We start from the raw sequence: 12,414 nt of genomic DNA, 5'->3' as shown, positions 1-12,414 counted from the left end.
GTGGATGTGGTTCATTAAACACAATGTGAGAAAAAGATATACAATGACTTGACATGCATGGAAAGAGAAAAGGTCCCCAGTCAAGTGTTCAATTTCATTGTTTTTAATATTTACAATAAATATACATTTTACAGTATAAAACCATGTACATATTTATATAAATTTAAGTGAAAAATAATGCACAGGACATCAAGCCCTGATAGTGAACAGAGGGGCTGGATCCAAGATATTCACATAGAGACAACATCGACACCAAATATGAAAAGGCAATAAAATAAAGCAGTTCAGGCCATTCAGACATTGAGAGGCAGTTTAAATAAAACATTGTCCCTGCACATATTAGGCAACTGTATGTGCATTTCACCCCTGTCAATAAGAACATGTACTAAATGTGGCCATGTCGTTCTGTCACTAAGAGTTTTACAGTAGCACAGTCATAGAAAGGCACTTTTGTGTCAAACACAGCGTTCCAGTTCTGTCAAATAAGAGTAATATATACAGGGCCAGCCCCTTCTTGGTCTTCCTGCTCTAAACCAAACAAAGCTTTTCTAAAGCTTTTTTATTGAACCAAAGTAGTACCAGCTACGTTATTAGAAAATAATACAACTAAACTTTTTAATTCAATATTATATATATATATATATATATATATATATATATATAAAAAGACTTTGGTCATGTGGACAACAATTTAAATAAAAATACATCAGTTGAATCACAACAAAACATAACATAACCCCATGTCCTTATGTGGGCTCCTTCACATGTGTCTCTTCATGTGAAGTGCCAGGTGGTCAGACCTGGAAAAGGCACGTTCACACAGGTGGCACTGGAAGGGCCTGTGTCCGGTGTGTTTGCGGAAATGACGGGTCAGCTCATCGGAGCGGGCGAATTTCCACCCACAACCTTCCCAGCTGCAGTGGTACGGCTTCTCACCTGAGAGGACAAAGAAAAGGGAGATTATTAGTCTGTGTTGAAAGGGGAAACATGATTTGGAACTAATGCAAGCCAATGCGTAATTGCGCACAGATGTAACGCTTTTTATCATGATGAATAGAGGCTCAAACTTACCGGTATGAGTTCTGAGATGTGCCTTCAGATGTGAGCTCTTGGTGTAGGTTTTTCCGCAGCCATCATAGCTGCAGGTGTGCGTTGCTGTGCGCTTCCTTGGCCATGTGCGCCGCCCTCTCTTTGGTTTTGACTCCAGCAGCTCAAGGGGGGAGGAGGGCGGTGTGAGCATCACCCTCTGCGCGCCTGGCTGCATGCTGAGCCCTTCATCGTACATGCCAAAGGCAGTATGCGGAGCGTGGTAGGCCATTTGCATCTGTGGAGCCTGGTGGTGGTGCGGGAAAGCCGCCGGTGTGTGATACTTCTGAGAGAAGTTCATGGGCTGGCACAGCTGTGCTTGGCAGTCTGAGGCTCCCTGCTCATCGGGGCTGAGAGGCGGGGTCATGTTGCTGGATGCTCGTGGGGAGATGGCCACTCTGGGCTGCTCAAAAGACATCATGCACGAAACGTTCCCTTCTTGCTTGATTTTGCAACTTTGGGGCACCATGCCTAAAACGGGGCCGTAACCGTCCATAGGGGGCTCAACTTTGATTTCCTGGCGGGGAAAATGTGCCGTGTTGACATAAAATCTTCCCTGAAAGCAGGAGTTGCGGGCAATGTCATAGCTGCTGGTTCCCTCGGAGCGGAGCAGCTCTGTCATGAGGCTGGCGCCGTACGGCGGCGGCGGGGAGCGGTGGTCGTCTCCCGGGTAGGATGGCACAGTGATTCCCGCCGTGTACATGCTGAGGTCGGCTGTGCCCACAAATTCCGCCGTGCTGTCAGAGCCAGTCGTGTTGGCGAGGATAAAATCCAGATCTAAGTAGTTACTCAGATCCTCGTCGTCCCTTTTGCTGTGATTGTCCAGGTTGTGTACCATTTCCATCATGGAGCAGCTGCTGTTGGAGACTAGTTTGTCCATATCTCCTTTCCACCTCTGAAAGAATAAATAGACATTGTTAGATATGAGAAATAGGATGTGGAGATAACAAGTGACATCCAACTGGAAAAGTTAGCCATGTTACACAAACACTGAGTTTTCTTTACTTAAATTAAGTTTTGTAATTGTTTTAAGTTATTATTTGTTTAGTTTTCACAAAGAAAATAGGCTAGATTCGTTGCAACAGCTTTACATTATACTATTTTTCTTTTCTAAACAGGTGAAACAAAGTGAGACATGATCCAAGTCAACCGTTTCCAAAGATTTTGAATGAAAATAAACGAAAATGTCTAACTTACGTTTTCATAGGTTTTTTCTCTTTGGTTTGTGAATGTTGAAAATGACGGTAGCATCACTCCGGATAAGGCCATCGTTTGGTGAAATAAAAGCTATTTCTTGTCAAAATCGCACCAGAACTTGTGCGTCTCTTTCACTGTCGCTCTCCACTGCTGCACTCCAAAGGCATGAACAAGTTTAAAAGTGGAAGGAGGTTCTCCAAACCTTATAACTCTCTAACCGGACAAGGGCTGGCCAATTGTGAGAGCTCAGGAAACAACGTAAAGTTTGGTAAATTTAGCTCTTTATAAAGCGGCTCCTGCAGGCAGCGGGGCTCAGTGTGCTGTATGACAGACAGGCAGAGCAGAGCAGCCTATAAAGCGGAGCCCCGCCCCCTCGCACTGACGCAACAAGCTAGACACGCCCACCTAGAGTTGGAAAAAAGTTGCAGGCAAATTACAAACACAAGGGCAATATAGCAACCATAGATACTTACGTAATATGCTGAAAAGAACAAGCTTAATGACAGAAACTGCTGGAGGCCAAGCCGCACCAACAACTTAATATAAAGGCTGTCAGGACTTCACTTAATCATCTCAACAACAATCGAGATATGGGTTATTTAATGAACAGTAATAACACATATAAGATTCAGAGTAGTTAGTTTAAACCCTGGAAGAAAAGACAGAACCAATATGTATATATGTAATAAAAATACAGGCAATTGGGGATTATGGCAGACTTCTAAAAGCACTTGAAACACAAATATGTCCAAAAACATCGAAATGTATGTTTTGTGAAGGACCATTTATTTTGGTTAAGTCTTTGATGTGACTACATAATTTCATTTCTAGCCTCAAAACAAATGTTTTCTTTGGTTTCTCTCCATAAAAAAGAGACAAACTCCAAAATCGATTCTGAACTTTCTTCAAAGGGTTGTCAATCAAGTGTAATTATTCAAATGAACTGTATGTGCAATGTGTGGCTGCTGCCTCCACCTGTTTGGCGCGGCTCCCTCTCGGCTCATTATCATTAATGGAAGATGGTTTTGTTCTCTCACTCACAGCAGGCTTGTCCAAACAGGCGCCAGGTTTGTCTGAAACGGTTTTCACGGCTTTTAAACGCTCTAACCACTCCTGATGTAAACATGATTTAAGGTAACGTCCCATTCAGGTGTAAATGGAGGCTGCGGTGTCGATTGGAGTCACATTTACATCACAACTCTGAACTGCTTGTAGCTGTTTCTGCAGAGAGATCTGGTTTCTGACAGGAATCCTGTTGCGCCAGACGTCATCAGTCCAACTGTAACACCGCACTTTATGTCAATTGTGGATCCTTAAATTAATGTTAAAATAGGTTTCTTGATGTAAAATAGCTCACCCTATAACTTTACTTTTTTTTAGAATAGATATTAAGATGATCCTTGCATCCTTTTGCACACCACTTTCATAAGCAATATGCATAAAATCGAAGTGCTTTACTTAATTGAAGTATTACAGTGTAAACATACACAATTCAAAGTAAGTATTATAAAGCAAAAGTAAGTGTCATAATGATGATGAAGGGCCCTTTCTGTCCGCATTTGAATTTATATACTTTTATATTTGATTATTTTATTAACATTAGTGCTACTGTCAACTGTAAGCAGCCATTTACAGTATATCGTTTAGACTTGTTGTATTCAGTTTAGTGTACTTAATTTTTTTAAATCTTAATATTCGTTGTGGGAAATAGTCTAAAATGTACAATATGTACCTATTATGTAGTGCAACTGAATTATAAAGTGTTATAAAACAGAAGCACAGTTCTTGAATAAATCTACTTAATTACTTTCAAAGACGACAGCTGTATGTAAATCCATGTGTCATCATTTAATCCAGCACTCCTGTGGTGAATCACTACCCTTCTGCAATAGGTGCAGTACTGAACTATGTGATAAGTACTCAGTTTGTTTAACCACTGAGCTCAGATTGACATGACGGACACATCACCTCTCATCAAGCTGTCATGTTCACTATCACCAGTAAACTCAGTCAGTGCAGCTGTGAGCTTTCCATATCCTGATCCCTGATCTGTGTTCAGTGGAAAGTGCGTCACACGGCAGGAGTTCAGTAAGGCCGGAGAGGAAGTGTGTTTCTAGTGGCTGTGGAGCTGAAGCCCTGATTTCTGACCCCCTGACCTCTGACCTCGGATCTGTGCAGCACTCCTCTTCTGCTCTATGTGAGAGCACTCTCACTTCCCCTCTTACTCAGCTAGCCTACTTTTAACGCTTTGTAATGCTCCAAAGTTTGAATTTCAGGAACTTTATCCACTGCTGAATACTTCAAGTCATATTTCATAAATTACCTGCAGAAAACCGTTTGGATTTGCTTTACAAGTCTGAAGGGTGGAGGGTCTCATCTGTTGAACATTAGTGGTGGACATATGATTGTGCTTTAGTATTATAACCAGTATATCGCATGTCTGTGATAATCAACTTTTTATGATCTTAAATGATTTGTCCATTTGTCCAGGAAATTACATTTTTTGTTTAAAAAAGGGTTCAGTGTTGGCTTAAAGAGTAATTATTTGGGATATCTTATATTCTTTCTTGACCAGTTATATGAGAAGATTGATACCCATCTCATATTGGAGTTCAACATGAAACTATGACCAGGGAATTCTTAGCATACCCTAAAGTCTTGAAACAGGCGTTTCAAGACTTGGTTCTGTCCAAAAGAAAAAAAAACGGACTCCTTGCACCTCTTAAACTCACTAAATAACATGGTACTTCTCTTTTGTTTAATCCGTACAAGAAACAAAGTGTTACAGTGACAATTTGTGGTTTTACAAACGGTTCATGTGCTGGATGGGTGCAATAGAGTTCAAAGGCTGTAAACACTTTCACATGTGGAGAGGATACGTTTGTGAAGGAGGTCTATATAAAGATTAAACTTTAATCAGGATTTAAGTTTAGGAAGATAGACATTTTCCTGTTACCTTGATTTTGAAATTCCCCTAACAAAATCCACCTTATCAGACTTAGTTTAATATTACCGACCAAAGATAAGTCCTGACCAAAACTCCCACTCCAATAGAAACTTGTATTCTTTATTTGTACATACTCATGTCATAACGCTGCCAGACCAGGTTAAGGGGAGATTATTAATACCTTACTAGACAACTTTGCACCTGCTGGATTAAAATGTTAGCCAGACAGATTTGGAAAAATTAGCACCTAAGTAGCCTGAAATCATGTAAAACGGCACACTGTGTGCTCTGCTCTGTGTGCATCAAAGGGATGAGAAAGGCCAAAAAAAAAGCTGCAGTTGGCAAGTACGGTGTTTCCCTGAAGGGAGCGCCCAGTAATTCGCATGACGTTAAGGAGACAGGTTTGTATTTCATTCTGATCCGTCACTTCCTGTGGAGAAGTGTACGTACCAGGCGAGAGAATTTCATTTGGGAGAATTGGGAGAGCGAACAGTGCCTCATACGATGGGTGGGACGATGTTTTGACTGCATTACGCCACATAAAACATTTCTAAGTGGAGCTCTTGGTTAAAGAACTTTGTAAATAGTTAATGAAGAAGTGGTGCTTCATTTATCCCTGTAGGCATATTGTCCTCTAGATGCCCCATCCACAGAGAGGTCGGAGGTCAAAAATAGGACAAACACCTTGGAGCCTGCAAGGATTCAGTGGCTTCCTCAGATTCTTGACCTAACCTTCCGCCCCGTGTAAATTACACATCTGACTTTGGCTGCTGAAGGGGAATGACCAAAATCGCGTGTGTGTATGTGTGTGTGTGTGTGTGTGTGTGTGTGTGTGTGTGTGTGTGTGTGTGTGTGTGTGTGTGTGTGTGTGTGTGTGTGTGTGTGTGTGTGTGTGTGTGTGTGTGTGTGTGTGTGTGTGTGTGTGTGTGTGTGTGTGTGAATATGGACAGACACAATTCCACAGAAGGCTCTGAAAATCTCGTCCCGCAATAGACATTTACGCAATACAATACATTTGGCAACCCGCATTGTCATTTCACAATTGTTCAGCTTATACTACTGCTGTAGTAGTGCTGACTTATCTGTGCAGTTAAGTTACCATGTTATCAACAAGTTGTCAAGTTGTTAACTAGTCATGAAGACATCTTACTGACAGAGAGACTAACAATCCTTCTTTCAAATAATCTGTTTAGCTAATGCGCTGACAAAAGCTTTCTCACGAGTAGCTGTGACAGTAATGTTGAGAATTTGAAGCATTCGTCTACTGTTTTTACCCAAGCTCATTTTCTATGACTTTTTCATTATGTAATATGATGTCAAATCTGTAAGAGCCAAAGACAGCTTATTTACAAACTAAACTTCCAAATCCTACTCATACACAAAAAACAAGATACATTTTGGCCTTACGAGAAATTAAGAAAAAATACAAAGTAAAAATATAAAAGTGTAGTAATGCACTCATCCTCTCCCTGCATTTATGAAAGAAAAAGGAAATCCCCACTTTTTTAGTCCAATCTCTCAGGAGAGTCTTCTAAAACCTAACGTTTTGGACATGTTGCACAACTCTGACGTATATGCTTCTAAAAGACAGCACAAAGGGTGGGTTACATGGCTCGTCATATAGATGTGTGTCTCATATTCTCCATGATGAAACCTCATGTTGTCACATACAAGTTGTTATTGAGCTGTTCAATCAGTGACATGTGTACTGGCAGGCATCACGTCTGTGTCAGGTCTGTCAGTGTTCCGGCATTGCGGTGAGGATTTTGGACACATCAGGTCTACCTTATGTGGCAAAAACTCTGTTAACTTCCATGGAAAAACTGTGTGTAAGTGTGAGAGGTAGTGCCGGACCTGCACGGGACGTCCTGACAGAGCGAGAGTCAGTGAGAGTTTGAGAGTGAGTGGGATCCTGCTCCATGCTTATATAGCCCAGTTATTTTTAACCGCCCACCCCTTGCTTATTACAGAGTTTCCCCCCGGACCACTCAGGAAGCACGTTTGGCTCCTTTTCCTGCTCACACGCGGCCAGATTCAAACAGAATCAAAGAATGATAGCATTGAGGCTCTCCATCCCCCCTGTTGGAAAAATGGACGAGGGTGGACGAGGGGGGAGAGAAAAGTTTAGCAGAAAAGGTTGGCACGCGCCAACGGCCTGACATTCAAAGAGCTGGCTCTAGTCCTGCTCCAATTTCAGAAAACCCTCAAACATTTGTTAAAAAAACAGCAATGGGACGGGGCCAGCAGTCCTGAACACACATTTGTACCTGCTGGGAAGCATTCAACAAGGTTTCTTTAGTACATTTGCATAACTAAAGAACAGTTGAGTTTCACTGTTTAAGATAACTGTCACCTAACAGAGCTGCCAGTAACCTACACATATACTGTAGTTAATTGCACTGTATTCATTTGAATAACGTGTCGCATGACTCTGCCTGGTTGTTTACATTGTTTAGATGTCAAAGTTAAACAGTTGATACTTCAGATGACAGGGAGACTGATACAACTCCTTCCACTTTTTCCCCAATCAGACAAACATAACTAAAATATGTCAGGTATTTTTTAGCTTATAACTGCATGTAGAGACTTTTAATGGAGGACAATCTCATTAATAAGACAATATAACAAGATATTATTGAATGTAATACTCCAATGAGGGAGGAACAAATGTAAAACAAATTCTATAAATGCAATACAGGTCAACAGAACCACAAACTACAAAAAAGAACATTCTGAAGGTAGGGCTTTTGTATTAGACCACATTAATTTAAGAAAGGTGTACTAATAAACGAGCAGCGTATATGAGGTATATTGTGGGAAACTTGAGTAAAAAAAAATCCTCTCTGGTATCCATGGAAAAAGTCAGAATCAGAACTTCTTCTTGCAAGTCTATCCAGCTAACAAACCTGTTTATTGTCTCTACAAACGTTGCTAAGGTGAGAAAACAAAGTGAACATACTGGCCCCTGCTGCGTTCCTCAGCACCTTTGCATTCAAACAGTCAGCGTCTGGCTTCCACAAAACCCAAACATGTGTCCCAACAACCAACGTAGCTTTCAGCAAGTGTTATGGAAACCCACCTTTTAAAAATACGCAGCTCTCTCCGGCTAACATGGCAGGAATAATGGCTACATGTGGATATAATTGAGCCCGTAGAGCACCGGGGGGATGGGCCCCAATTTATTAGCTGTTAACACCAGGAATCATACCACTCTCACTCGTCATACCACACACACATGGCTTCACTAGCTGTGAAAATGTTGTTTTTTTCTCTCCAAAGTGCTAAGAAAGGTGCTTTTTATTTGATAAATGAGAACGGGCAGGCTCTCAGGGGCTTTAAGTGGGCCACTCTGAAAAGACTGGAACATTTTAAGACTGGTCTTTGGACACATGACAATTCAAAGTTCTGGCCAGGCTCACTTGTGAAATAGAAGGTATTTTACTAATGAAAGTGTTTTTATACTTCCTCTTTACCTTAAGGGAACAGTTTAACATTTTGGGAGCATTGATACCACTAGTGTTTGTACAGTATATAAAGTTATAGCCACAAAACAATTAGCTTAGCACAAAAACTGGAAACAGTGGAAAACTGATAGCTTGCTCTGTCTAAAGCTCTGTGTAATGTCTGGTTATGAAAACCCCTTAAATTCACTAATCAATGCACTATAACTACTTTGTTTAATCTGCACAGACACCTTAGTGAATACAGAGACAAGAATTGGAGCAGCGCCGAACCAGCTGTTTCCCCCCCATTTCCAGTTTTTGAGCTATAGGCTAAGCTAACATATTTAGCGTACATATTTAGCGTACATATTTAGCGTACATATTTAGGGTACTTATTTATTTAGCGTACATATTTAGCGTACATATTTAGCGTACATATTTAGCGTACATATTTAGCGTACATATTTAGTGTACATATTTAGTGTACATATTTAGTGTACCACATGAGAAGTGGTGTAAATGTTCTCATCAATCTCTGCTAAAAATCACGAGTACACTTTCAAAAATAACATTTATGCTCATGTATTGACACTGCATCATGGACAGGCTTTCCCTGATTAAGTTATGTGTCCATTTTAAAACAGCATTTAGTATTTGATGTTCTGTTTGCTATGATTTATCACATATCTCATGTCAGCAGTTAACTATTTTCAGTATGATGACACTGTATAAAGCATAGGCTAACCTGCTGAAAGATGGAGGAGGCCTGTGTTTTTATCCTCAGTGAGGTACGACAGCCTCAGACCTGTGCACATTTGAACATGCCGAACTAAACTGTGCCAGCTGTTCAAATAGCATAACCCCGGCCTCGACACAGGTTCCCCATTGAAGCCGCACTGCGCTTGATGGAGTGATCCAGCCTGCAGTGCACTTTATAGTGTACACACCTCGAAATGGCGACATTTGTAAAAAGGCTAATAAAAACATTCCTGCAGCAAGGAATGCTCCAGGTATTTCCTCTCCTACACCTGGTTACGATTCCTTGAGTGCACTAGTCTGTTTTCACAGAACCGCACTATTTCAGTGAGTGGATATTGATCCTGTTCTCGTGAATGGCGTTGTGTTTTTCTAAATGGATGACATTGAAAACATGCTTGACACCATTTTCAGAACTAGACTGTGAGCTTAATGGTGAGCTGTTTGAGAAAGAGTGAGTATGAGGTGATGAAATGAATGGACATGCCTTGTGAGTTAAGGTCATCGTATGTGAAATCAAGTGGGAGGCCGTGACAGCTCATCAGATGAAGTAAAGGGGTCAAAAGGTTGGTGTCTGATAAACTTACAGCAGGACTAGATGACTAAATGTGTTTTAGGGAAGGGTTTCAAATGTAGGATGTGATTACACATCATAACACACACGTTATCTTTAAAGTTTTTTCTCATTCCACTGATTTTACACCTGACGTTGTGTTTACAGCAAGGCTACCACAAAATGGCTTCGAAATTAGGAATGTCCTTTAAGAAAAGATTTTGCAGCTAGCTTATCATCAGCTTTAACTCAGGGAGGCTGAATTTTGGGACACTGACATTTAAATTAGTCTTCCCTCGAGATTGCCTACAGGGTCAGCGTCTGATTAATGTTTGGAGTCTCTAAGATTAGTGTGACCAAAAGTGTTCAACTGGGTGTTTGGTGTTGAAATAAAAGGGCCTAAAAAGCAGAGAGGGTCTGATGAAAAGGCCTATCTGCATTGTGGGAAATGTATCAAGTATTTTGAAAGTCAATTTATCTCCGCCTCTGTTACTTCAATGTTGACGTTAAAAAAAAAATCTGCATCTTGTGAATCCTTTAACTTTGTGGAATACAAACTAAAAAGTGTATTGTCCCTTTAATAGAAACGTATACGTCATTTGAGGACAAATGTTTGAATAAAATAAAAGTTGTCAAAAACTCTGTAATAACTGCAATAATGAGAGTTTATAACTTAAAGGCCTGATCAAGAAAAATATCTAAAGTTTACAGTTGTTCAGCCTCTTTTTGTGGAATATATATATTTAAAAAGACATTTACTACAGAAACTCAAGTCATACAGGTGAAGCCTGTTCTCCACCATGCCTCAAGGCCAGAAGCATCCACAGTTTGCCTCAAGCTGTCGGTCAATAACTCTGACCGGATTGACAGGTTCCTCTGCACATTACAGATTTGTATCTCAAAGGAGAGCAGAGACATTAACTCTGAGTCAACCTGCCATAAAACACCCCTGTTTTTCAAGTGGGTGAGGGGAAAGAAAGATGCTGACGGATGGTATCTGGAATGCTTACCACTCATTGTTCATTGACACAGTGTTATATGGACACTAAATCATTGTTTAATTGATGTAAAGATGTGTATGGTGGCCACAATGTGAGTTTTATATTGAGAAAAATACCATTAATGAAGTGATTTATGGGTGCATCAAATCAGAGTATTTTCTAGTTTTTGGACAGTTGAAGCAGTTAAAGGGAGTGATCAGGTGTCAAGGGTGTATCTGCCACTGAGTAATTTAGATTTTAGGGTTTGGTTGCAAAACGGCAGAGGAGATAATTCCTGTGGTTGACGAACAAACGAGATCCGGTGTGTACTGACAATTTGGCACGCGTAGCATTCATATTTTGATGTGTCCCTCTTTCACTCTTACCCAGTGACTTACAGTGTGGTTTTGTCAGCTCACCAGGTGGGTCCACGATGCACAGAGCAGATCCTCAGTAATGCAAAATATTCAGTTCATCAAGTGTGAAGTGTGAAGTGTGCTACCTCAACGGTGAGAGTGGTTTGCAGAGCGGCATGTCGGTTTCCTCTCAAACTTTCAACAGTTTCTTTTGTGGCTATGAGCAATCCACCGATGAAACCTTATTTTAAATCTGTAAAAATATGTCAGTTGGAGGACTTTCATCTGTTTTAAATACAGTCGTTTTTATCTACTGTAGCAGAACTGAAAATGCCCACACAGCACCTAACATAAAGTCACAGTTAGCTTTTAGAACTCCCCCAAGGAGCAAAGTGAGTCAAATTACTTGTGAAGCCACATACCTAATTGATTTATTTACTACACCTGGATCCAATAAACTGCACCAAAGTGCAGGTTACTGGTCTATTTAACACTTCAACTAAGGTGTAATTAACCTACTGTAATGGCTCAGGGGCCTCACCCGACTGGTTAACTTCAAACTCCCCTTCCTCCCAGCAGCTCCTTAATAACCCGTATCTCTTGTATCATCTGTGCCTCTTCACTCACTTCCTGAATTGGTCCTACCATTGATCAGGCTGTAATTGATGGGCTTTTGGGGGTTAAAATAGACAGGGGCTGGTTCATATCATAGCTATGCAGCTGAGTATAGAAGACTTAACTAAAAGCATTCTTGAATTCTAAGAAAATTACAATATCTGACCTCAGAATAATAATGATTACACAACAAAGAAATTACCATGCATGTCATTGCATATTTTTATAAAAAAGTGTTAAGGGTCAGGTTTATTTATGGCAGAAGTTATTAATACCAGTAAGGACTCTTGACGTAACTGCGCCTTCATGTTTTATGATTGAGTCTCTTATCCATCAACTGACTGTTCCCAACATATGTGATCATCACAGTGTACACACACACACACACACACACACACACACACACACACACACACACACACACACACACACACACACACACACACACACACACACACACACACACACACACACACACACA

At 40.7% G+C, this 12,414-nt stretch overlaps 1 protein-coding gene across 1 annotated transcript; it reads right to left on the bottom strand.

The window, feature by feature from the left end:
- Positions 1-87: 87 nt before the first annotated feature.
- LOC117500171 (Krueppel-like factor 2) lies at positions 88-2,593 on the bottom strand. The gene is made up of 3 exons (XM_034152921.1): positions 2,284-2,593; positions 1,072-1,981; positions 88-936 (listed from the first exon to the last, which is right to left on the bottom strand). Exons 1-3 carry the CDS (start codon positions 2,353-2,355, stop codon positions 761-763), a joined length of 1,158 nt encoding a protein of 385 aa, XP_034008812.1. The 5' UTR covers positions 2,356-2,593; the 3' UTR covers positions 88-760.
- Between the last annotated feature and the right edge of the window lie 9,821 nt (positions 2,594-12,414).

This window comes from Trematomus bernacchii, unplaced genomic scaffold, assembly GCF_902827165.1.
Source record: "Trematomus bernacchii unplaced genomic scaffold, fTreBer1.1, whole genome shotgun sequence".
In the NCBI taxonomy this organism is placed as follows: Eukaryota; Metazoa; Chordata; class Actinopteri; order Perciformes; family Nototheniidae; genus Trematomus; species Trematomus bernacchii.
This window is presented reverse-complemented; position numbering and strand designations above follow the sequence as displayed.